At 45.6% G+C, this 27,459-nt stretch overlaps 1 protein-coding gene across 1 annotated transcript in view; it reads right to left on the reverse strand.

Annotated features, from left to right (window-relative positions):
* Positions 1-17,308: 17,308 nt before the first annotated feature.
* The window catches only part of FGL1 (fibrinogen like 1), a 58,981-nt gene continuing 48,830 nt past the window's right edge, over positions 17,309-27,459 (reverse strand). Inside the window, exons 7-8 of the mRNA XM_088478804.1 lie at positions 23,246-23,433; positions 17,309-17,797 (exon numbers count right to left, since the gene is read on the reverse strand). Coding sequence (XP_088334930.1) covers positions 17,638-17,797; positions 23,246-23,433 — 348 coding nt within the window. The 3' untranslated portion in view covers positions 17,309-17,637. The remainder of the gene's footprint in view (positions 17,798-23,245; positions 23,434-27,459) is intronic.

Genomic DNA, 27,459 nt, shown 5'->3' on the forward strand with positions numbered 1-27,459 from the left:
CTATCATCCTGCAGCTATATGTTATCTTCTGGAGTGCAGGGATCACACTGCTCATGATTAAATGGGTATGTAATGCCGGCTGTCGGGGTGCCTCCTGTCAGAGTACCGACAGCGGCATTCCGATGGTTGGTATCGCGACAGGGGTTGGGTAAGTATACTTACCCTCCCCCCTTCTACCCTAAACCTAACCCTCCCTTTTTGTAGCCTAACCCTAACCCTCCTCACACCGCACCCTAACCCTAGCCCTCTCCATTAGTGCCTAAACCTAAGTCTCCCCCCTTTGTGCCTAACCCTAACCCTCCCTCCCAGTAGTGCCTAAACCTAATCTTTAAAGTAATAAATGTATTCTGCTTACATTATTATAAAAAATTGTCTTAAATGAATTCAGTTGGTAGTATAGAACGTTGCAATTCAGTTTTTGTCATAAAATTTCCCCTCGCGCAGTGCCAGATTTAGGTCCACATGGGCCTGGAGCTGAAATCTACAAAGGGCCTAAACCCCATACTGTCTAAAGGAACATTGCACACACACAACAACTACAACTACAAGGTGAGCTGGCAAAGGTGGAACCAAATACAACAGATGCAATACAGTTTTTCCCTGTGCCGGCTCATTTTAACCCCTGCCTACCACCACATACACACACACACACACACACAGTACACACTACACCACAGTGAAGAACAGGGTGAACGGTTCCACCAAGACGTTAAAGATGTAGAAAGAAGATACCAGGGACGTTGGGACGTCAGCATGATGGCTGGCTACTGCTGGATGATACACAGAGACGACACAGAAAAAGCTTATAAGCGAAAAGCGACAAAACGAAGTTTGAAGACAAAAAAAAAGATATTAATGATTTTTTTCAATAATTATGGTTTTGTTTCTATTATTGTTTGATTTTATTATTATTTTATTATGTAATTAAGACAAAAACAGGGATATCATCTACATTTCTTCGTATTTCACAAAAAAAGTCAAAAACAGTTAAACCTTGTTTTTTCTTAAAAATGCATGTAACCCCTTTATAGGTAAATGTGATGTGGTATTTTTTTATTTTCTATTTCTTGATGTACACAGAAGTATAATTAAGAATATAAAAGTATTATTAAAAAAGCTTTCAATACCTTAAATTTCGCAAACCTGTGTTATTGAAATTTCTGCAGAGATTGTGGTTAAGGAGGTTTCCTCTGATCTGTGTACTGGGATGTTTAACCTCTCAGATTGCTCAATATCTAAATACAGATGGGGGCTGATTAAACTTTTAACTAATGTGGCTTAGGCTATTATCCTGGTATGTTGGAAACATCCAGACCCTGACAATTAGGGAGTTGTAAATTGACCTGTATATGGACATGGAATATATAACCTTCTCATTAGTATTATATTATTGTTATTATTATTATTATTATTATTATTATTATTTATATGGTGCCACAAGGAGTCCACAGCACCTTACAAAGTACATCAACAGAAACAGTGTGAACAAAATAAGAAACCAGAGACCTAAGCTGGCCACACACATAGCGATGTGCTCACGATCCGACATTGTGCACGATTTCCCTTGAAAACTCTCCTCGGCAGCCCTGCACAGGATTTGGTGTTTGCAGTATCCAATCTTCAAACGATCTATCGTGCAGCCAGACATTTCTCCAGTGCATTGTGCCCCAGATTGGCTGATCTACCCTACAGCACAGCAGATCTGACGATGTGATGTGCGACTAGCGGGGACGCGCATCGCATCGTGAGCGTGAGTGGGGACTCACGATTTTCTCACGATTTGACCATATTTTACACGATCTGTCGTTCCAATGTGTCGGAATCGGCCAGATCGGGTAAAATATCGCTATGTGTGTGGCCAGCATTACAGTACAGAACATTGCAGGACATGGACAAGGTTTTGCTTCATCAGCGGTCATAATACCCCAAAAAGCAGCAGGGTAGCAGAACCTAAGGGTTTGGTGCCATTGTAGGCAGTGGGGAGGACATGATAGTTGAAGTGAGGGACGGAAAAGCACATGAAGGAAAAGGGTCCTGCTCGTGAGAGATCACTGTCTAAAGGTGAGGGACAGACAGACAGGGGTGACACAGAGGGGAGAGACTGTGAGCAAGGCGCATGGTTGGTTAAATTGTGGATTAATTGGCAGGAATTTTAGGATTCAGTGGGTTTCTCTACATATACTGGCCAATCCTGAGTCATCTTTTCTATGAGTGATTCCTTTGATGATCATTTCTGTTCGCTACCTAAAATGGAAAACCTTGTGTACCATTCTGTCTTCCATGTACTTTCGAAAATATTTGTTGCTATATTTATGCTCATACTAATAAAAAAAAGAGATGACAAAAATTTCCCCCACTGGCACCAGACCACTATGTTTTGTGCTAGGATATGGCTTCCAGCCCATTCTGTGCAAATTATTTTGCAGTTTATCCATTTTGAATATTAGATCATTTACAATCGGGATGCCGTCAAAATCACGACTGCTGGGATTCCGGCGGTCAGAATGCAGACGCAGGAATCCCGGCACTTATCAGAATTCCGGCGCCCGCATCCCGATTGCAGGAATCCTGAATGTAAGTACTGGGGTTAGGGGGAGGGTTAGAGCTAGGCACTAGGGGGAGGGTTAGGGTTAGGCTGCGGGGGGAGGTTAGATTTAGGATGCAGGGAGAGAGGGTTAGGTTTAGGCACTAGGAGGAGGTTAGGTTTAGACATGGGGAGGGAGGGTTAGGGGTAGGGTTAGGTTGGGAGTACTTACCTTTAGGCGTCTGCATTGTAACCTGGTCGGGATGCCGGCGTCAGGAATCTGACTGCCAGGATCCTGAGTGCCGACATCCTATACCCAACCCTTTACCAGGGTTGCCTTCCCTCCCGATTTGGCCGGGAGCCTCCCGATAATCGGGTGTAGCTTCCAGCTCCCTGGAAAGGCAGACAAGCCTCCCGGCGGACGCCGATTCCCCCCACACAATTTTCTGTTAACCCCCGCTGCGAGGGCGGCCAGTGACGCGATTCGCGCTGAATTGCGTCATTTTGGCCCCGCCCCCTGCTTCACAATGCCTGTATTATCGGCATTGTGTGGTGGGGACGTGGCCAAAATGACGCGATTGTGTAACCCCGCCCTCGTGATGCCTCCAAACGTCAGGCACCCGTCTGGCCACGCCCCCTTTTCCGGCCACGCCTCCCCGCTACCCTGCCGATTTGGCTGCTTCCTCCAACTATGCCCTTTAAAATCTGCCTACTTAGTTTATATGCAGGTTTAAATGAATGGTGATTGGCATATAGTAAGTATTATAAATTTAAAAAATATATTATATATATATAGACTCCCTAATCCTAAATGTTTATGGTATAATGTGGTATACAAGAAGGCTATGATTCACTAATAAATCAGTTAGTGAGAAAAGACTGAGGCAGAGCCGGCTGGGCCAGTGACAGCAATGCCCTGCAGCAGCGCAGAGGCGGCCTGGGCTCCATAGCTGCCCCATTCTCACCACCTACTGTCTGAGATCTGCTGCAAACTCGGACAGGTTTGGAGGCAGACAGTATATTGGGTGTTGAATCTGCGTCCAAGTCCCCAGTAGGATTGTGTCAACAGTCAGGCCTGGAATTGGTTCCTCAGAGGGTTGGACAAGTGTGTACCTAACTTTAATTGTGCAGCTACAGATCAGATTAATCATTTGCTTTATCCATTGTTTCTGAATTAAAAACTGCAGATAAAATAAAGTGAGGTGTCTGAAGGGGTAAGAGTGACAGGCCAAAATGTGTTATATAGTCCTTACCTGAAGATGTTATTCACATTCTTTTTCTGAAGATGTTGCTGTTTAGGACCTTATTGGAAGATATAATAGTCTATATCAGTAGTCATTATCCAAAGTTGCTTAAATAAAGCAGGAACTACTCAGAGAGTATCAAAATGTCACCACAAAATGGCTGCCAGCAGCTGGGCATCCTTTATATAGTGCTGTAATTTGCATTGTGACATCACAATGCATTCAGGGAGCAGCTAGAAATGGCTGTAGCTCAGATGAGCTAAGGGCCCAGATGCCTTCATTAGCACTCTGGTGAGAATAAAAAAGCTGAGTCTCAGGAGATGGCAGTGTAATGCGGTGCAGGGAGAGGACTGGGCCCCAGAGGCGGCCGGCGCCCTGTAGCATCCACACTCTCTGCACCTACTATAGCTACGCCCTTGCTTATGGGGGCTTTTGTAAAAGGTTGCGAGCTGCAGCCGCTGTGGGAACTCCCGCGAATCTTCCCATATTTTTAAAGCGGCAATCATTTCTAAAGGCAAAACCAAACTGGTTTTGCCTTTAAAATGATTGCCACTTTAAAAATACTGGAAGACTCGCAGGAGTTCCCGTAGTGGCTGCAGCTCGCAATCTATTACATAAACCCTATAGATTACTTTAAATTAATTTCTACTCCCCAGTTCTCTTTATAAGGGGATCGGTTTAATCCCTATGATCACCAGCCAGTGGATTGTGGGCTTTATTCAGCTTGGATCGCACAGCTGCGTTCGCAATGCAGCACTATACCAAGACGCCCATCACTGTATAAAGCCGCCCACTTCCCATGATATGCATCCGCAAGTCAGCAAAAACATTAGTAACATTGAGTAACATCGGAACCATTCGCACAGATTTGGTTGACCTGACCTTACCTCACAAACTGCTAAACTTCCTATCGCCATCTAGACCTCTGTCAGCATATACAATTGCAGGGGCTTAATTATGCACGCCCCTGTAATGGCGTTAAAAACGCACAGGCACGCTTGCATTCCGCCGACCCCTAAACGGTCACTTCATGTCAATCACTATGCTGTTGGACTGCGTGCTCACTGCGTTCACTTGATGATCGCATTGGCCGGTTCGCACACACACTGCGATGCATTCGCATGTGCAGGGCACAAACATCGGTATTCCCTTCTGCTCCACGGGATGTTTCTGTCCTCCCTGAGCTCGCCTTAGGACACCTGCGTTACGGTTTGACAGGTGTACTGCCCCAGTCAAACACCCCACGTGTGATCCAAGCTGAATAAGGCTTTGTGTGGGAATGGAGAGATTGCTATCACAGAACAGAAGTCCTGGTGATCCCTCAGAAAATAATCAAACTTCCCTCAAATCTGATTTATACCATGTTTGTTATTTTTATTAAATCATTGTAAGTCTTGAATGGGCACTTCTCTTATATGCAGCATTTCTTTATCCATCTCTATTTCTCTATAGAAGCCAAAGGCACTATGTCTAACGTGGATATGGTGCCTAGATGAGTATTGGGGTGGATGCCAAGGTAAACTAACCCTCTTTACCTTGTGGATAAGGTCTTCTGAAGACCTTAGCCCCCTAAGGGGCCTCATGGCTCAGGGGGATACTCAATATAAAAAAATATGGTAGTTGCTCAAATCAGCTTAATTGCATAACACAGGTGCTTGTAAAGGGCGGGGTTTACACTGAACACAGATAAAAAGAGATTTGCCCCCCAGCACACTGCAGCAAAAACAATACTTAAATCCTACATGATAATAGCGATTCAGAGGTATTAGTTACATACATTTGCAAATATATGAATAAGCGCCAGGCCAATCGTCAAGGCTCCTCTATACTGGCGTCCCTGACATTAAGGGGTTCACGTCCGCGAAGCAAGGCACCCCAAAAAAATTCCAGCCAAGGGCCATCCCCAGGGCATCACACGAAAAAGGGAAAAAGGTGATAGTGAAGTGTAAAGAAAAGATGTGTAAGAATAAATCAATAAGTGTTAATGAAATGAGAAAGAATTAAAATAACATAAACCCCGCCCTTTACAAGCACCTGTGTTATGCAATTAAGCTGATTTGAGCAACTACCATATTTTTTTGCAGTTTGGAGACGCATGAAGGGAGTCAGCATTAGGAGGATGTGCTGATCCTTGTAGTGCCATTTGGAGGTTTTTTTGGGGTACCTCCAAGGTAAGTTAGCTCTCAGATTATATATGTACTGTTATCATGCAGTACACCAATTGTAATTATATGACCCAGAGTGGGTGCTACCATTATGTAGCAATAATTATTTTGGGGTGAGCGTTTGGGAGTGGGGCCCCTGGCGGGGGTTCTGACTGGACCTTTCTCATGGCATCACCACTTAATTCACATAGAATATTTTTATCACTTTCCTATTTGTTTGTATATTATTTATGTCATTTTAATTCTTTCTCATTTCATTAACACTTATTGATTTATTCATACACATCTTTTCTTTACACTTCACTATCACCTTTTTCCCTTTTTCGTGTGATGCCCTGGGGATGGCCCATGGCTGGAATTTTTTTGGGGTGCCTTGCTTCTCGGACGTGAACCCCTTAATGTTAGGGACGCCAGTATAGAGGAGCCTTGACGATTGGCCTGGCGCTTATTCATATATTTGCATATGTATGTAACTAATACCTCTGAATCGCTATTATCATGTAGGATTTAAGTATTGTTTTTGCTGCAGTGTGCTGGGGGGCAAATCTCTTTTTTTCTGGATACTCAATATAAATTGAATCACCCTTATCAGTAGTTTTATTTCAAATGTTGCAGCATAATTAAGTATACTCTCTATAAATCTACAATCCCAATACTAGTGACTCCAGAAGACCACAGAACTCTTAGAACGTGAGTGAATTAGAGCTATGGAATATGTTGTGAATGCTCAGATGAAAGCTGATTCACAACACTTAGGGCCTGCTGGAAAGTAGAGATGTGCTGGTTCGGTTCTGAGAACCGACAACAACCAACTTTAGGGCTTCCGAGTCGAACCAAAACCGAGTTTGGAATCACTTTGGGGTACCGAGTCCCGGTTCGGATCTTCCTGCGATTCGAAACTTGGATTTAAAAAACTAACTCGTGTTTTGGATAGCATGCTAACAGGTCAAAATGATGTAATTTTACTGTTTTGTTTTTTTTCACTCGATGGCTTTCAATCTGCGTGCGTGATCATAGTGCGATCGCAATGTTAACCTGCGCACGCGCACTGCGGTGCATATGCATGCGCAGTACGCACCATCGGCCGATCTGCGTAGGCAGTTGCAATTGTAATCCATGCCAAATCAGGCCCATTGTCCATTGAAATGATCCATAAGTGAGTGGCTTCAGACAGCCAAGCTAATGCTGGTCATACACCTGCACGATTTTGCGCCGATTGCCCAATTTTCGATGAGTCATAAGATGGATCTTGTGAAAATCGTGTATTATTTTAGTAAGATACGATCCGATGCGCGTTCCCGCAGCTCCTATAATCGGATCTTATGATCAGATATGCAGCCCATATGTTCCATCGTATCGTGTGCAGATCATGCTGTTTATTTTGTTAATGCGATCCATTGTGCAGCAATGCAAGTCATTTCAATGACTGTTTCCCTTATGAGCCTGTGAGACACAGGATCGATCTTAAGACAGATCCTCTGCTAAGAAAAACAACAAACATGCTGCCGGGACTGTCAGAGAAATCGTATGATGAATCTGATCTTATGCTGGTCGTGTAGGTGTATGGCCAGCATTAGACTGGGACATTCATAGGACAAAACATGACTATAGCAGGTGGAATGCAGCAGATACAAGATAGCAACTTCAAAATCATAACAATTATTAAGAATCACATTTAATTTGTTGATTTTCTTGTTTTGGAGAAAGTATTTTTAAGATTGTTCAAGGCAGAAATCCCTTTAAATGTATCTCTTCTTAAACACTATAATATAAATTGCAAATATCCTTCATCTTGCACACGTAAGAAAGAAACAGATGGCCTCACAGCTTCTTTTGCGTTATGAATTCATTTATTATGCAAAGGACAAAATAAAGAGCAAAGCGCTTTGGGAATCAATGAAACATTCTGTGTAAATTAGTGTTGAAAACTAAAATCAGTAATAATAACATACATTTTGCACATTCTTATACGTCGACATACTGTATAGCAGTCATTCATGTTATAGAAAATACAGAATCATTATCATTAATTAGATAAGTTTAACAACGCCTAGTATACATTTCTTGGGGCCATATCCAGTTAGACGCAATAAAGTAAAAACTTGACGTCAGTGAAGTTTTTGCACACTTGGGGGCTGTTGGTGCGCTCTTTTCGCATCTTTTGTCTATGCACGCTCCCGTTTTTCGCACTATCCTATTACAAAAGACGCATTAGTTTGACAACTGTTAGTGGAGTAACCTGCAAAAAAGTACAGCAAGATTTGGGGAAATCTGTGTACCCAATATAAAGGTTAACTGACATAGGAAATACATTTAGGAGTGTATTAGTGGACCTAATAGAAGTATTTGGGATTCTTAAATGATTGTTATATGCATATTTGTGTAACAGTGGAAACATTAACAAAAGGGGTTCATTAAAATGGGTGTAAGTATATTTTTGTGTCATAAAAGTGCACTTTAATTTTATTTAAAAAATACACCTGGTACAGCCTCCTGTAATGTTTAAAACACATGACCCATCCATTGAGCCCCCCAAAATACCAGACCCACTACTTTAGACCCATTTTCCAACATTTTTCACCCCAAAAATGACATCTCATTATTGGCAAAATTAGTTAATTAAAATATTTTTTTTTTAACTAATTTGTCAATAGGGGGTCCAAAGGGTTCTGAGCCAAGTCCTCACAGTTTTAGCCCAAAATATTGGGTTTGTACAACTTTTCACTGGCTCTGAGATGGTAAAAAAATTTTGCTGATTTTTGTCTATGGAGATCTCGCACATGCAAAAACTTCGGCAATAGAATTGCACAATAGCTACAAACTTTGCACATCAGAAATGTCAGAAATGAGTGAGACCCAGGTACACCCATCTAATGTTCAGAGAAGTCTGGCCAGAAGTGATCTACATGGAAGAATTGCAGCCAAAAGCCATACCTTCGATGTGGAAACAAGGCCAAGCGAGTCAACTATGCACAAAAACATAGGAACTGGGGTGCAGAAAAATGGCAGGTGTTCTGGATTGAGGAGTCGAAATTTGTAATATTTGGTGCAGTGGCGGGCTGGGCCGGGGGGCAGGGTGCCATCTGCCCCCCGGGCCGGTACAATTCTGGTGTGTCAGGGCCGGCATGCAGAGGATGCAATGCTGCTCCCCAGAGAGAGAGAGACGATTCAACAGGGGCTAACACAAAATGGCTGCCCCCATATCAGGCTACAAAAAGATGGCCGCTGTTGACCAATGGGGAGCCAGGTTTCCTTACCCACAATTCCAAGAGGCTGGAGAATGAAAAAGGGGGCGTGGCCTATCGAGGGAGTGGGAAGAGCCTAAAGAGGAGCTGCAGAGATGAGGAGTGCCTGCTTCCTGTCTTCTACACCCATACCAGGTAAGTGAAGGGTGTCACAGTGGCATAAACTTTGTGTTGTTTTGTTATTTAAAATATGTGTGTGCTGACTAAGTGTGACTGTATGTGTGTGTGCTGACTAAGTGTGATTGTACATGTGTGTGCTGACTGTGACTGTGTGTGCTGACTAAGGGCCTGATTCAGAGCCGGACGCTATTTGCGGACGCTCGTTCAGAAAAAGGGGCTGGCTATTTAAATTGAGCGCTCGCTCTTTGCGGTCTGTGGACGCCTCTATGTCTGAGCGAGCGAACAAAACATGCGCTCGCTATTTTGTAAAGACGCCCCCTGGCCGCTCGCATCATACGTCATCTCCACTATTTATTAGATTAATCGAGTACATCGAAAGGCGTATGAACTGCTCGCAGTGCTTGTGGTAGCATTTTCCTATCGCAATCATGCGAGCAGTTCAGGCTAAAAGACAACCAAGTGACGTGGTCGATGACGCTGTTTTGTTAATTATGCACACCCTTCAAACGCCCGTTTTGACCGTTTGGCACGCCTGCGTTCGGATCTCCACTCCCCATTTTCAAGCACCTTCCCCTGTTACCACCCACAAACGCCTCATCCTGTCACTCAAATTAGCAGGCATTCGCTATTTTGCGAGCACACGATTTCTGACCGCACTGACTGGTTGGCGCATGCACCTTACAACCCATACGCATGCGCAGATGTGCGAACATCGCTCGGAGAGAACGAGCGGACACTTACGAGCGGCTCTGAATCAGGCCCTAAGTGTGACTGTGTGCATGCTAAGTGTGACTGTATGTGTGCTGACTAAGTGTGACTGTATGTGTGTGTGTGTTTGCTGACTAAGTGTGACTGTGTGTGTGACTGTGTGTGTGCGTGTGCTGACTATGGGTCTCAGTCAGACCGGCTCGCAAGCGCTTGAGCGCTCAAAAGTGGGTCAATGTTGTGCCCTGTGCACGTGCAGCGGCCGCACTGCGCGTGCGCAAGCCCCGGAGTGAGAAAGAGATTCTCTCGCTCCGGGGCTTGCTACAAACGGGGCGGCTGTCGATGGTGATCGACAGCTCGCCCCGTTTGTTAGGCGGGCCAGGGGGGTGGCTGGCCAAACAGAGGCGTTCCCATGCGATTGGGGGCGGCCCCACTGACATCACTCGTGATGTCAGTGGAGAGCTTCCGGCTCTGTTAGCGGCGAAAGCTCTCTGGGGCTTGCGGCAGACGAGACCCTACCTCAAGGGTCTCGTCGCAAGTCACGATGGTCTCGACCATCGCAACCATCTCCTGGTCACTCGCTAAAGCTGTGGGTAGCAACCCACAGCTTAGCGAGCGGCCAGGAGGCCGTCGAAAAAAAAAAAAATACGGTCGCCCTCATTCAGAGCGAGCGCTCGCATTTTGTGAGCTGCTCTGAATGAGGTCCTAAGTGTGACTGTGTGTATGTGTGTGTGCTGACTAAGTGTGACTGTGTGCTGATTAAGGCCCTGATTCAGAGCCGGACGCTCTGACCAGAGCGCTCGCTCTGAATCAGGGCCCACCTCCATAAATATGGAGCGTCCTCCTGGACGCTCGTATAGCTGTGGGTCACCACCCACAGCATATACGAGCGTGCAGGATGATGGTCGCGATGGTCTTGACCATCGCCACTGCGAGCAGAAGCCTGCGGTTGAGTTTTTCAACCGCAGGGCCCGGAGTGATTTCGGCTCTTTCAGAGCCAAAATCACTCCCACTGACATCACTAGTGATGTCAGTGGGGCCAGCTTCTGACGGTAGGCGTTCCCTTGGGAACGCCTCCGTCTGGAGGCACGCCCCCGGCACGCCCACCAAAGGAGGCGTGCTGTCAATCAACATCAACAGCACGCCCCCTTTGATCAGACACTACGAGCGAAGGAAAGTCCTTCGCTCGTCGCCTCTCGCGCATGCGCACGACGGAGCTCCCTCCGTCGTGCGCATGCGCAGTGCAGACCATTGACCCACTTGCGAGCGGACAGCCGTTCGCAAGTGGGTCTGAATCAGGCCCTAAGTGTGACTGTGTGTGTGTGCTAAGTGTGACTGTGTGTGTTGAGTGTGTGCAATTGTGTGTGTGTGTGTGTGTGTGTGTATATATATATATATATATATAATCTGTGCGTGGACATTTTGAAGTGGGGGTATGGAAATATCAGAGGTCTTTACTTAGGCAGTCCCAAATCCTGAGCCCCCTGATATTTCCATACCCCCACGTCCTCTTAAACACCGCACACAGGGCCTGATTCAGAGCCGGACGCTCTGACAGAGCGCTCGCTCCGAATCAGGGCCGTCCCTGCTCCTTTTTGGAGCAGCCTCATGGACGCTTGCATAGGGTTACCACCCACAGCTATAGCGAGCGTCCATGATGATGGTCGCGATGGTCAAGACCATCGCGACCATCGGGCTTGCGACGAGACCCTGCGGTAGGGTCTCGCTGCCACAAGCCCTGGAGTGATTTTGGCTCTATCAGAGCCCAAATCACTCCCACTGACATCACTAGTGATGTCAGTGGGGCCGGACCCAGACGGTAGGGGTTCCCACGGGAACGCCTCCGTCTGGCAGGCACGCTCACCAAAGGGGGCGTGCTGTCAATCACCATCGACAGCACGCCCCCTTTGGTGCGAGACCCATAGCGACAGCTTGGCTGTCGCTATGTGGGTCTCGCGCATGTGCACGACGGAGCTACCTCCGTCATGCGCATTAGGGCACCATCGACCCGCTTGCGAGCGTCCTGCGCTCGCAAGCGGGTCTGAATTAGGCCCACATTCCCTCACAGACAACACACCACACACCATAGTTCATAGCATACTTCACACCACAGCACACTGCCCACCTCACCCTGCTCTGCTCTGGTAAACGTGGTCGCTGCGCTCCCTTCCCCAATCTTTCTACTTGGTGGTACTGGCATTTTGAATTCAGCGCCGGCTGTGAGCAAATGACAGCTCGCGGACTGTCAGCCAATTGGGCGGCCACGTGGCCGCTCCTGATTGGCTGCCGGTCCGTTAACCGTGATTGGCTCGTGGCCGGAGCCAAATTTAAACATACAGCTGCTTGGTGACCGGCGCTGAGACAGTGATAGTCCCAGCCCCGGCCTCCCCTGATTGGCTGCTGCTCCGCGAGCCATGATTGATACGTTGTCGGAGATAAATTTAAACAAGCAGAGAGCAGCCGCTTGTTGACCGGCACTGGGACAGTCCCAGTGCCAGGTAATTATGATGTGTACCATATAGGTTCAAAAAATCAGGCATGTAGTAGTTTACTGTGGTACACACCCCCAACATTACTGTCATGCTCGTTTTTAAAATTGCACTCGCCAGTAGAAAAGCAGGGCCACTTGCTCTGGTTTGCCCCCCAGGCTGAAAGTTGCCAGCCAGCCCCTGATTTGGTGTCACTTTAAAGCGGTGCATACCTTCTCCATAGTCAAACTGATAGGGCATGGACTTGAACACCCTGACATTGGAGACACCCATCCTGAACCCACGGTACTATTCCACACTATGGGCCTGATTCTAAGACGGACGGCAGTGGACAAATGATATTCATCTGCACGTGCATCTGGCATGCGTCCCGATTTTTCTTGTGCAGAGCCATAGTATGAATTTAGACTCACGGTAGCAGAGATGTATACAGTAGGTAGCAGAGATGTATAGGTAGCAGAGATGTATAGGTAGTAATGATGTATAAGGAATTCTTGGGTCATGACTGGGAGGTGAGATGTGGGTGGCTAAATAGAAGCATGTAGAGTATGTGTATTATGGGAGTGTCGCAGGGTCGCTGATAGTGGTTGCATTCATAGACGCAGTACCTTTCACATAGTAGGCTAAATTCAGATGACCAATCAGCATCTGCCATAGTTGTGGTGCAAGTTTTGATGGTGTGACAATGGTGCATCTAAAGATGCGCCAAGCGGAATTTGAGCGTTTCTGAATGCTAAATGTGGGCATCTCCGTCCTTGTACATTTGGACACATGGATGTACACCAGGGAAGGGCTTTATAATGGCTTTTGCATAAAGTACCAGCCACAAGTGCAGCAAAAGACACAGACATGGACACCGCTGACCCCGGTTAGGCAGTCTGGACAGAATAGATGTTTCCATGCTAGGTCAGCAGTTAAGGACGTGTGTGTGAAATGTATCATCATGTTTATTCTAATCGGTGTAACCGAATGTGGAGCAGTCTGATGTCATAATAGTGGCATGTGGAGCAGTCTGATGTCATAATAGTGGCATGTGGAGGTCTCTGATGGTATAACTGTGTCAGGTGGAGGAGTCAGATGGCATAATAGTTGCATTTGGAAGAGTCTGATGGCATTATAGTGGCATGTGGAGGAATCTACATGCTGTTCCTGCAGGGGTTCAGTCTACTGTTTTTTTTTTTTTTTGTGCCGTTTATCATCAGTGTCTGTGCCTACAATCTTGTGGCTTTCTTTTTGCCCTGTGTATTTGCACTTTGTTGACTTTCTGTTTCTGTTCTGACTTGTGTTGTGTTGATCTATTAAACTCCATCACTATATTACATTTCTCTTGTACTTTAATAATGTAATTGCTTAATGAATATAGCCCTCATCAACTCCATGGCTAAACACATTTAAACTAAAAATAATAATAATCCTAAAATAACGTATTAATACGCAGTCTCAGTAGTTAGATACTTTTCAGTAGTTCAATTTATATCATCATCAAAGTTAAAAACTGGATTGGCATATCTATAAACACTAGAGATGTGCGCGATGCCGCCAATCTCAATACCGACAAGGAAATCCTGTCAAGGGACTTGAGATATTTGTCGAAATACCGACGCCTATCTGAATCCCGATGCCAAAACACAGAAGGACGCCAGCCCGAACGAGGTAAGTCTGGGGCGCCCTTAGCATTAGCCATAGGGAAAGGGTTAAATTTAGGCAGCGTAGCGGGGTTAGGGATAGGTTTTTTTTGGAGAGGGTTTGGCTTAGGCACCTCTAAGGGGGAGGATTAGGGTTAAGCACCCCTGGTGGAAGGTTAGGGTTAGGCACCCACGCGGGAGGGTTAGGTTTAGGGTGTGGTAGGAAGGGTTTAGGGTTAGGCACCACCGGGGTGGGGGGCTTAGGCACTAAGGTGGGAAGTTAGGGTTAGGCACCACTAGAGGATTAGGGGGGGAGGGGTAGGGATAGGGTACTTACCTGCCCTGTTGGGATCTTCTCCCTTCGGGCTACCTACATCGGGATATGAACTCTTTCCATCATGACTCCGTTTCTCTGGTTTTTTGAAGGTTTATCACTAGTTAACTCCTCCTGTAGCTATTTGCACATATTATTGCCATACCCTGTTCACTGGGTACACCCACTTTGGCTGATGGTTACGCCCCTTCAGCGGGCCCCTACTATTACAATCCCCTGGTGGGCCCTTCATGCCCCAATCCGACACTGAGCGGTTTGGCTGGTACTTCATCATTCTCCACTTTATCACTCTCCAAGGCTTATGGAGGGTACACACGGTCAGATTTTCTGGAAGATATGAATGATAACAATTGTAAAAATCGTTACGTCGTTCATATCGTTGACATATTTGGCATGCATCGACGGTGCCCGCATGTCAGATAACGATATCTGAAATCGACTGTTTGCAGTCAGATTTGGAAGATATTCATTTAAATACTGTCAGAACTCGTTCATCATTCATGAAATCATTAATATCGTTCATCGTTATTGTTGATCTAGCAAATCTGACCGTATGTATGCACCATTAGTACATCTGCTCCCTTCCACCTGGCTGTTCTCTCACACTGCCTATGTGGTTTATTATTGCATTTACCTGTATTGAATAATTGATAAGAATGGTGTTTTATTTAATAGTAATTAAGTAATAAAATAATTTAGCTACAGTAACTGCTGCAATAGTTAATTAAGTGAAAGGTGCGTGACCTATTTTTGAGTAGGTGGTTCTGGCATGCATTCTCTTGCTTTTCAAATATGACGTCATCTGTGTAATATAATAGTACTGTTATGCCACAAAGAGAATTGTCATGCTAGACTGTGTTTTACACTGAATTGTAAATGCAGCAGGTAAACACTGGTGAAATGCTTGCGCAGATTTGCATGTCTTTGTTGTAAGACTTTCTGAGCCCTCAGCACAATCAGTACTGGTGTTTTAGAACACTTGATTTCTGTGCATGTCTGTGCCTGTCAGGAATGATTAAATCAGACCTGTAATGCCACACAGAGGCTGCAGAACATTGAAGTACATTGATGTGATTCCACTGTGAGTTTGTTCCTTTTCCAAGTACTGCTGCTCTTTCTGAACCTGTCAGAACTTGAGACCTTTCATGTGACAATTGTATCTCATTGGCAACATGTTCCTATCCTTACTGGACAATGTACAGACGTGTTCTTTTGTTATTTTTGTACTGAAGTTTAACCACATGGACAGATGGCAGGAAAGTCTTTGGTCACATACACACTAAAATAAATATTTACATGTTTTGCTTTAGATCACAGGTTCTCAAACTCGGTCCTCAGGACCCCAATCAGGGCATGCTTTCCAGGTCTCCTCACGGAATCACAAGTGAGATATTAGCGGCCAGAAGGCTCCCAAAAATTGGGTGGTGCTCCGAGCTGCCTGGAAAAGCAGGCGAGTCTCTCAGCCGGCTGCCTACTCCCAGACCCCCCCTCAAACCCCGACACTGAATCAAGTCATCATGGCCCCGCCCCTTGCTTCACAGTGCTGGTAATCTCGGCATTGTGTAGCGGGGGTGGGGGGTGGGGCTACAAGTTCACAATTGCATTGTCACGCCTCCTGCTCCACCCCTAAAGCCAGGTAATGTCCCTGTCCACACACCCCCATTCCGCGCCATGTCCCCCTGCTATATCGACCTGGCTGCCCTCTCCCTTACTTAAGGGATATTGTTGGCAAGTATGCCTTAAGTAAGCTTAATACCAAGAGGAGGGGAGAAGACCTTGTCTCTGGGACAGTGCCACCTAAGACAAGGTTATTTAATGGCCTCATGGGAGGAATGACCCTGGTCACATGGCACCCATGTACAGAAACAAGAATAAGATCCTAATTCAGAGCCACATGCAATCCACGTGCAATGCTGATGGTTGCGTAGTTGAGCAATTATATACTACTGGGCATACTTGACAGTTTTTGAAAACCCCTAGGACGCATGTGTCACACAGATTGAACGCACAAAGGTGCTGTAGCGATTGATTCAGACGGTATCAGAAAGGTGTTGGCAAAGTGATGGGCGATCCTGGGCGGTAGCTACTGGTGCATAAAAAAATGGTGTGTTCAGTGTGCGTTATATGGAAGTGTTGCGGGTGTGTCAATGCAAGGGGCTGCAGACACACAGCCGCAAGCATAGGAGGCCATGGTGAGACAGAGAATCTGCACCTGCCATAGGACTGGTGCATTTTTGGTGGTGTGACCAATTATTGCATTTAAGGGAGCACCAATCGGTATTACAGCATGCATGGGCACGTAAAATGGGTGTCTGAGCCCATTGGCTGCAGGAATGTACACAAGGGAAGGAGTTTGCCGGTCATTTGCATAAACTCACCAATGGGCGGCTGCCAATAGACGCTGCTGCGTGTGCTGTTGCGTGCGACTCAGAATCAGCTCCTAAGTGTTGCAGAATGAGATTTCAATTACATTTAAATTAGCTTAATGGGTTTATGATTGTGCATTTTAGGAGGAAGACTCTTTTTCAAGGCAAAATGATCTGGTATAGGCACGTCCTGCACCACTTCAAAAAATGTTGCATAGGGGACCAAATGTAATAGGGTGAGAGTTTAGAAAATGTGAGAGTTTAGCAGTAAAACTCTCACACTAATACATTGATCGAGTTGTATTTTCAAAACAGGAAACACCTGGATGAGAGTTTAAGGGGCATATGTATCATAGCTTGATGTGAGATAAAATTGTGAGATCTATATCACCAACCAATCAGCTCCAAACTATTATTTTTTAAACACAGCCTGCGAAATGTAAGTTAGAAGCTGATTGGTTGGTGATATAGATCTCACAATTTTATCTCACATCAAGCTTTGATACATAGGCCCCTTTATCTTGAGAGTTTTTTGAGTCTGAAAAACATGCAAGTTTGCCTGTTCTGTGACTTTATTACATTGGCTGAGTTTAAAAATGTGAAAGTTTTCTCTCACATTTTCTAAACTCTCACCCTATTACATTTGGCCCCATGTGTTTACTTAATAAATGCTTCCCAAAGTGAAAATTAGACATGCATGAATGTGTGACGAGGCAGGAAAACAGGTCTGGTAAGGGACAGTATAGATCTTTGCTCTGACTACACATTATGACCGTGCTGTTGTGTAAATCTCTGGAAAAGTAAGGGTTATTAAATCCAATCAAACAAGATTCGCCTCAAAGCTTGCAGATCTAATCTTCATGGCGACATATTTCAGGGAATACCACCATCCGTGCCAGGTGAACCAAACAATCCCATCATCTGTTTTGGATGTATAAGGTCCATTGTAGTACAAGCCATTTAGGTTGGCAGAGTGACACCTGAAAGAAATATTATAGAAACATATTAAATAGCATCAAGTAGAATAGATCTGGATTCATCTGTCTCCATTCCTGCTAATGGTAACATAATTACTGTGTCTGCAGTGAGGCACCAAAATAGGCCCTTGGTATCCTTGCAGAGGAAACTGTGTCAGTAAACAGAAGACTATTATAACGCTTTTACACTGCCGCTTCAACCCAGGTTATTGCCGTGTCAACCTGGGTTGCAGCTCAGTGTAAAAGGGCCCAGGGTTTGATTCCCGGATCAAGTGACCAGGCAATCTAACCTGGGTGGCTTGCAGGGTTTAACATGGGAACAACCCTTGTAACTCTGCAGTGTAAATGGGTAACACAGGTCATCTGACCCAAGCCCATTTACAGAATGGGAAGATCTGGATTTCTCAGCGCTTGGAGATGATGTAATCTTCAAGCGCCGGCAGGAGAGAGCAACTGCACCCGTGTGCAGTATAAATGGCGCAGAGCCAGGAACAACCCGGGTCAGTGTGGTTGTGTGAAAGAGTTCTGTCCAGGGTCTGATCCTGAGTCAGACCCGGGACTTTAGTGTAAAAGGGGTATTACTTACAAACCTGAGATACCTTGAATGTTGTATCTATGCTCCTTGGAAGAATGATACCTCTTTTCCATTTGACTGTCGGGTCGCACACAGGATTATGTTCACACGCTCATTCCGGGTGCGACCCGGCTGAGATGCCTTACAGACAGGTGGCCTGAGTCGGCACTAATGCCAAGTTGATGACGTCATCGGCAAAATGGGACCCTATGCAGAATCGCATCAACCCGGGTTACTCGTTCACACTGCATCACGAGCAGGGCTGTATACACGTTCAACCCTTCTCGTGACCAGGTTTGAAATGCCGGGTCACTTGACCCATCTTATTTCAACCTGGCCCTTTCCCACTGCACAGTAACCTGGGTTGCTGCACGTCCACGTGCAATATACCGGGTTATTGCTGCTAGTATAAAAGGGGTATATCATAGACATTGCTACAGTCACTGGAGACACCTCATCCAAGCTACAACTTGAGCACGAAGAGGAAGGAAATAGTGTTGTTCTATTTCTATTTGAATAGATACTGCAGCATTAAATTATGTTTATTGTGTTATAAAACGAATTCAATCTGCTGACTGGTCCTATTACGTTTTAGAAATTTGAATAAATACCATCACTCCTGGTATCAGCAGCTACAGGATAGTGCTTAGTTGTGAGAGCCGGATTCAGGGCCTGTTTCAGAGCCGGACGCTATTTGCGCTCGCTCGTTCAGAAAAAGGAGCCGGCTATTTAAATTGAGCGCTCGCTCTTTGCGGTCTGTTGATGCCTCTATGTCTGAGCGAGCGAACGAAACATGCGCTCGCTATTTTGTAAAGACGCCCCCTGGCCGCTCGCTTCATACGTCATCTCCGCTATTTATTTGATTAATCGAGTCCATCGAAAGGCGTCTGAATTGCTCTCAGTGCTTGTGGTTGGATTTTCCTACCGCAATCATGCGAACAGTTCAGGCTAAGAAATAACCAAGTGACGTGGTCGATGACGCTGCTTTGTTAATTATGCACACCCTTAAAATGCCCGTTTTGACCGTTTGGCGCGCCTGCGTTCGGATCACCACTCCCCGTTTTCAAGCACCTTCCCCTGTTACCACCCACAAACGCCTCATCCTGTCACTCAAATTAGCAGGCACTCGCTATTTTGCGAGCGCTCGATTTCCGACCGCAATGACTGGTTGGCGCATGCGCATTACGACCCATATGCATGCGCAGTTGTGCGAACATCGCTCGGAGCGAACGAGCGGCCGCTTACGAGCGGCTCTGAATCAGGCCCTCAGCACGGATGGCAACCATGATTGCAGCTGCTTTATCGCACGCAATACAGCTATGAAAATATGCTAATGTCTGCCACCGCTCAGCCAGCATAAAGACACCCACTACTGCTTTTTCACATCCGTAGTACCTCGAAGTCCTGCGTATACATCGGTAACATCGAAGCACATCGGCCCCTCAATTACAACAGCTCTGACCCGTCTCAGAAAGTGCAAGTCTCATCGCACGCAGTGAGCACTCAAGCTGCGTAGGCAATCACCATAACTAATTTATACACGCTCATGCAATGGCGTTCAAATGGAGAACCACAACTGCGGTTCGGCAACCGCTCACGGCCTGTCACTCCCTCTGTGATGGATTCCTGTCTGCACCCGTAATCACAGTGTGCAGTGCGGTGCTTATGCATGCGAAGTACGCAACAATTGGCTCACCTGCGTATGCGGTTCCCAATGCGATCCATGCTGAATCAGGCCCTGATAAGAGTATCATATTGGGATAGTTTGTGCAAGAGATGTGCGGATCTGGATTTAGAGATTCAAAGTAGAACCGGATCATGGTTCGGATTCACTTTTGTGAACCGGTTTGGATCTGTTGCTGGTTCGGAACTCGTGTTTAGAAACCGAGCATGGGTTTTGGATTTGGACATTGTAGCTGTTTTTATCGATTTTTAATCGATGAATCCGGATCCAAAACCGAAACACACGGGTCAGCGCACATCTCTAGTTTGTGCTTTAGGACAACCTCATGCCCAAATGGCGATTAGTGGTTATCACTCAAATAAATCATTCTGCCACAAGCTAATATTTTCTGGATAATATAATTACACTAAAAAGGGTTGAGCTATTAAAGACACAGTTTAATAATCTATTATATTATATTACAACACCTCATGGTATTTACACCTTTTATTAAACCAAATTAGCCCATTTTGTACCATAGACATATTGCAGTTTACTATTTCCATCAATAAATACACCAGTATAGATTTTTGCAATTAACATGTATCGTTAAATTATTTAGGGGCCTATGTATCAAATAGTATTCACAGGATATCCCTTGAAAGCCCTAATTTTTGGGGTTGCAGCAAATTTGAAGGATCCCCCAAATGTAAAATGGAGCAACCTTAGCTGAAATCTATAATGTCTGTCTCCATTTCTGACAGCAGAAGCAGCACCCATAGGCAGGGGCATAACTAGGTATTTGAAGGCCCTATATCAAAAGTTTGTAAGGGGCGCTATGTATTGCCCAATGGTAAAAAAATTATATACCGCATGTAACTGTGACAAGGAAGATGGCCCCCCTCAGCTCTGGGCCCCATAGCAGATGCACAACTTGCACCTATGGTAGTTATGCCCATGCCCATAGGTTTCTAAGGGAGCTGCTAGGCTGTTGGATTTACCAAGCTCTAGAATGCTAAGTTTTGCCCCAGCAGCTAACACCATTCCCACAGAAAATACTGGAGAGGGATCAGGGGGTATATTTATAATGGTTGCAGAGTGTGTGGAGCACACGACCGCTGGGTCCAGGGAGGCCCCCACACCCTACTCCTTGCACCCATAATATACTTACCTCTCCGGAGACCCACGTCGGCGCCGGTGTCAGCGCTGTAAAAATGCCTGGAAAATGGGCGCTGCTGCCATTTTCCTGTTGTTTTGTGCATGCGCAGTACAGGGAAAATGGCCACAGTGGCCAGAGTCTATCAGTGATTCATCAAACGATCAGTGCACTGCCGGCCACCGTACTGAGAGGAGGGGGCTCATGACGGAACTGCACACGGGCCCCTCCTCTCTTGTGCAGTCATTTGTCCGTACATGCTCAGGTGCGGGGTCCTGATAGAGAAGCGAAATGATCCCATCAGCAATCATTTCACTTCTTACACATCTCAGGGATGGACTCCTTTTGGATCCCCTGTCCCTGCGTGTGTTTAATAATACATTTGGGCGATCCATAGCTTCTTATTGCCACGAACAGCGGCAATAAGAAATAAAACCTGATAACTGTAAAATATACCCCTTAGGGCAGGGCAGGGCTGGGCAATAAGTGGTCCTCCAGATGCTGTGGGACTAGACATCCCAGCATGCCCTGTTACAAGTTTGTTATAAGTGCATGCTAAAACTGTGGCAGGGAATGCTGAGATGTGTAGTTCAACAGCAGCTGGAGGGCTGCTTATTGCCCTGCCCTGCCTTAGAGCATAAGTGAGTCCTATTGTGAAGAGGGCAGGGGGTTTCCTGAATCTCCCTATGGTGTTGACATCACAGAAACTTCATTTACTGCCCACTAAATGCCTAGGTGATGGGTGCACCTTAGACATACTTGCAGACTTTCTGGCTGCCTCCTCCATGAGGGAGCAGCCAGGCCTGAGCAGCAGGAGTTATGGTGGCGCCATAGGTGGGTGGTACGGAGGTGTGGTGGTGGGATTGCGGGCAATGTAAAGCAGGAGCAGGGCTACAATAATGCGATTCAGTGCGAATCTCATCACCAGCCCCTGCCGGACCACCTACTTTCACCAGGTAAGTGGGGAGTGCAGGGGTGGTGGCGGCCAGTCTGGGAGACTTGCCCTCTCTTGCGGGATTTTTGAGAGCCTCTTGGAGGAGAGTAGACAAGTATGACTTTTATGGAGTCTATTCATCAAACGATAAATGAACAGGTAAAAAATGCGGAAATGCTAGTTTCCGCATATTTAGGTAACCGGGGTATTCATCATCAGGGGTCCGGCAGGACCACCTGATAGTCAGTTTGCTTCCGCGAACAAGTGCCATCTTCAGACGTCTCGGATCCCATAGGAAGGAGTTCCGGGGATGAGAAGAGCGAAGAGGGATCTGAGCGGATCCCTCCGCCGCCTCCTCACTACCTCCCCGGCAGCTTTGCACATGCATGATCTCGTAGAGGTAGGTAACGCAGCTACATCTGTAAATATCCCTCGCAGCGAGACCATTACTTAATCAGCGGGGGCCTCCGATGATGAATAGGCCACTATATGTCTAATGTGATGATCATGACATGTGTGACTTTACATGGTCTGATAAGAATACCATGGCAAAACATAAATGAAATCTGAACAGGTGAAACAGTTTGCTATACTTAAAGACAGGACGGCAACTCGTCGCCCCTTAACCGTGCGCAGCTTCAGGGACATGGCCTAATTACCATAAGCCACACCCCCTAGATGCCTTTATTTGGGGGGTGTGTCCATATGGCACGCCTCCCATGAATGTCAGGCTGGGGGCGAGCCCAGAACTACGTCAGTAGCTGGGCGGCACCCAGCCATCTTCCTGCACTGAAATCCGCTTCTCCGGTGCAGGCACCACTGCACAGCGGGTGGAACAGCGGGGCAGTGCCTGAAAGAACAGATTGTCCAGCTGAAATCGGGAATGGCTGAGAGGGGTGTGCCCTCCATGGAGTGGCGCCCCTGTTCGACCGCACTGGCCAAACATGCCTCGAGCCGGCCCTGCTTAGAGACGTAATAATAGCAAATTGCTGCATCATAAATTAGCAGTTGTGACCCTCATGCTCATGTCTATCCCTATAACACTTCCTCTACCCACAGAAATCATTTATATGAGGAAGAGCTCTAGGCTTACTGAGCCAGCCAACTTCCCCCCTAGTACACACCTGTTATACCACCATCCTCCTTTGTCCTCCTCAGCACAGTTCTCCTCATAGTTATCATTGTCTCGGTCCTGAGTACTGAATTTCATTCCATTATGGTTTGCCCACCACTGGACTTCTGGGTTAAAGCCTCCAGTAAGTGAGTCTCCGGCTGTACCAGAGTAATCTCCACAGCTTATTTGGTAAGCGCTCTAGGATAAATAAATAAAGCAGAAGGTGACGTAATGTGCACAAATATTACGAGGGTAACTAAAACAGTTGTGCTCACATTTGATTGCTTCATTAATCTTTATTAAATGAAACTGTAAGAAGAAGCACTGCCTGCTTCTATTGTTTATGTTCTCCATGGACTAACATTGGGGGTGCAGAAGGTGTAGCTCTCCTGATTCCTGAGCAATCATTTCTCTGATTGGCTTACACCATATTGATAACAACTGGCTGCTGATTGCTAAGGTTACTAATAGGTGTATATCTTCTCAGAAGGTCTGGGAGACTCCCTAGTTTTGGGGGCGACCCCTTAGGACTTCTGAGAGAGCAAGCAAATCTCTCAGGAGACATAACTGCCACAAGATGGGCAGGGCCATGGCACAGCAAAGACATTTGCCCTTCATCACAGTGCTTATTTCATAAAATGTTGCAAAAAGCAATGATGTTCTGTAGCTCACAGCAACCAATCAGACATAAGCTTTTTATTAGATTCATGTAGTGAGACTAATTAACTCAATTACTGGATTGGTTGCTATGGATTGCAACATACAGTACACATTGACAATTTTTTTTCCAAATTAGCACTTAAATATTTGTTTGTCATGCAAAACAAAAGGGGCAAAAATTTATTTTTACATTTATTAACTGCAAAAAAAGCGGGTACTCAAAAATACGGCAGTACTACAGGCATAAGATGCGTTTTCTATACAAGCTGCAATAGCGTGCATATACAAAGTTAAGCTATCACAATATGCACATGGGTCTGCACCAGTAGCGCATGTGCTCAGTTTACATTAGGCACAAGTCACAAAATACAGGCATGCTGGTAAACACTTATTTTGTATTCTATATAAGGTTTCAATAATAGAGAATCAGACACAACTCTTTAGTTTGTGTGTGAGAAAAGTAAATGATGAAAAAAGCATATAAAACTGTATATATGTACAGTACAAGCAGTGTAAGCAGTGCATTCATAATCAGCCAATCACAAGTGGTTTGCTAGTCCTGGCGACCTTTATCACTAACAGTGTGTATTTTGCACCTTTCCTCGACTACCCACAAATAATAGGACTTTCTCAGACTTGTGTGTAGATCTGCATGAGTGTGTGAGTATTGCAGTTCTTCAAGGCACACCAGGCAGCTATACAAATTGGTATAATGTAAAAACATTGCTAATAGAGGGGTCACAGCCTGTGACATGGTAGTTAGGAGCCGATTGGCTGATACTTTATCTCCACTCACTTTATTTCCATCCAGGGCTTAGTAAATAGACCCATTAGACTTTTCCCTAAACTTTTCCTTTTCCCTAATTCTACTGAAATACTGATAATGCCGTCCTAGGCCCTCATTCAGAGCCACTCGCTAGCGGCAGTACGCTCGTTCCGAGCGATGTTCGCACATCTGCGCATGCGTACGGATCGTTATACGCATGCGCGAACCAGTCAGTGCGGCCGAAATTCATGTGCTCGCAATATAGCGAATGCCTGCTATTTTGAGTGACAGTATGAGGCGTATGTGGGTGGTAACAGGGGAAGGTGCTTGAAAATGGGGAGTGGTGATCCGAACGCAGGCGTGCTTAAAGGTCAAAACGGGCGTTTTATGGGTGTGCATAATTAATACAGCAGCGTCATTGACCACGTCACTGGGTTGTTTTATAGCCAGAACTGCTCGCAAGATTGTGGTAGCAAAAACCAACCACAAGAATAGCGAGTAGTTCATACGCTGGTCGATGTACTCGATTAATCTAATAAATAGTGGACATGACGTATGGTGCGTGCGGCCAGGGGGCGTTTTTAACAAATAAATGAGCGTATGTTTTGCTCGCTCATTCAGACTTAGAGGTGTGAACAGACTGCAATTTGCGAACTCATCATTTGAATAGCCACCCCTTGTTTTTGAACGAACGACCGCAAATAGCGAACGGCTCTGAATCAGGCCCCTTATGTCTTACATCCCCTTTATGAGAGGGGTTTATATCTTTGTGACCAGAGCACATTCAATAGTTCTGTGTGTTAGTAACTTTTCCCTGATTCTTGCCATAACTACTTTTACCTTTGTGAGTGCAGTTAATAAATTAAGGGATCTATTAATAAAGCAAACAAAGTGCTATTCTCCAGCTATTTTGCTGTAGAAATCAATATAATTCTCTTCTTCACAATTAAATTTAAAAAAGTGGAAAAATCAGTGATTTCATTTCTTTACATTACCCTCCCCTGCATACTAGTGCCACCCCCCTGTATACTAGTGCCACCCCCCTGCATACTAGTGCCACCCCCCTGCATATTAGCATCACCTCCCTGCGTACTAGTGCCACCCCCCACATACTAGTGCTACCCCCCTGCATATTAGTGCCACCCCCCTGCATATTAGTGCCACCCCCCTGCATACTAGTGCCACCCCCCATACCGCACAATAGGGGGTTGAGCACCTTGTCAATTTATTATTAAATGTAATACCATCTGTGGATGGCATTATGTCCACTTATAATTGCCTAAAGTTGCCGCTGGGACCAGGTAAGTGACCGATATAAGGGTTTTTTGGATATACATATATACCACTGACTTGTAAGAGAAGTAATACCAGTGCGGATTGATGTATCTATTTCTTTAGTGATAAGTGACCGTTGGGCCACCAGGGGCGTTAGGTTGATATTCTATCATGTCGAGATGTCATCAATGTAGACATGATGAGTGTTGACATAGTCACTGTCAACATGCTAAGCATGTCAACATTTAACCATGTGGACATTCTAATGTCAACCTTATGCAAGTCAACATGAGAACTGTCGACCTAACATACCACACCCGCCTGAAGATGAGAAAATTCCTGCTTTCTCGCATGGTCCCTCTGTATATCTTCCCCTCATCTGTATATCTTCCCCTCATCTGTATATCTACCCCTCATCTGCATATCTTCCCCTCATCTGTATATCTACCCCTCATCTGCATATCTTCCCCTCATCTGTATATCTACCCCTCATCTGTATATCTTCCCCTCATCTGTATATCTTCCCCTCATCTGTATATCTTCCCCTCATCTGCATATCTTCCCCTCATCTGTATATCTACCCCTCATCTGTATATCTTCCCCTCATCTGTATATCTTCCCCTCATCTGTATATCTACCCCTCATCTGTATATCTTCCCCTCATCTGTATATCTACCCCTCATCTGTATATCTACCCCTCATCTGTATATCTTCCTCTCATCTGTATATCTATCCCTCATCTGTATATCTACCCCTCATCTGTATATCTACCCCTCATCTGTATATCTTCCCCTCATCTGTATATCTTCCCCTCATCTGTATATCTACCCCTCATCTGTATATCTACCCCTCATCTGCATGTCTTCCCCTCATCTGTATATCTACCCCTCACCTGTATATCTTCCCCTCATCTGTATATCTTCCCCTCATCTGTATATCTACCCCTCATCTGTATATCTTCCCCTCATCTGTATATCTTCCCCTCATCTGCATATCTTCCCCTCATCTGTATATCTACCCCTCATCTGTATATCTACCCCTCATCTGTATATCTACCCCTCATCTGTATATCTTCCCCTCATCTGTATATCTTCCCCTCATCTGTATATCTACCCCTCATCTGTATATCTACCCCTCATCTGCATGTCTTCCCCTCATCTGTATATCTACCCCTCACCTGTATATCTTCCCCTCATCTGTATATCTTCCCCTCATCTGTATATCTACCCCTCATCTGTATATCTTCCCCTCATCTGTATATCTTCCCCTCATCTGCATATCTTCCCCTCATCTGTATATCTACCCCTCATCTGTATATCTACCCCTCATCTGCATATCTTCCGCTCATCTGTATATCTTCCCCTCATCTGTATATCTACCCCTCATCTGTATATCTTCCCCTCATCTGTATATCTTCCAATCATCTGTATATCTACCCCTCATCTGTATATCTACCCCTCATCTGTATATCTTCCCCTCATCAGTCTGCCAGACAGCCTGCTCTGGGTGATTTAAAAAAAAGA

Source organism: Taudactylus pleione, unplaced genomic scaffold, assembly GCF_031769625.1.
Source record: "Taudactylus pleione unplaced genomic scaffold, aTauple2 ptg000218l, whole genome shotgun sequence".
In the NCBI taxonomy this organism is placed as follows: Eukaryota; Metazoa; Chordata; class Amphibia; order Anura; family Myobatrachidae; genus Taudactylus; species Taudactylus pleione.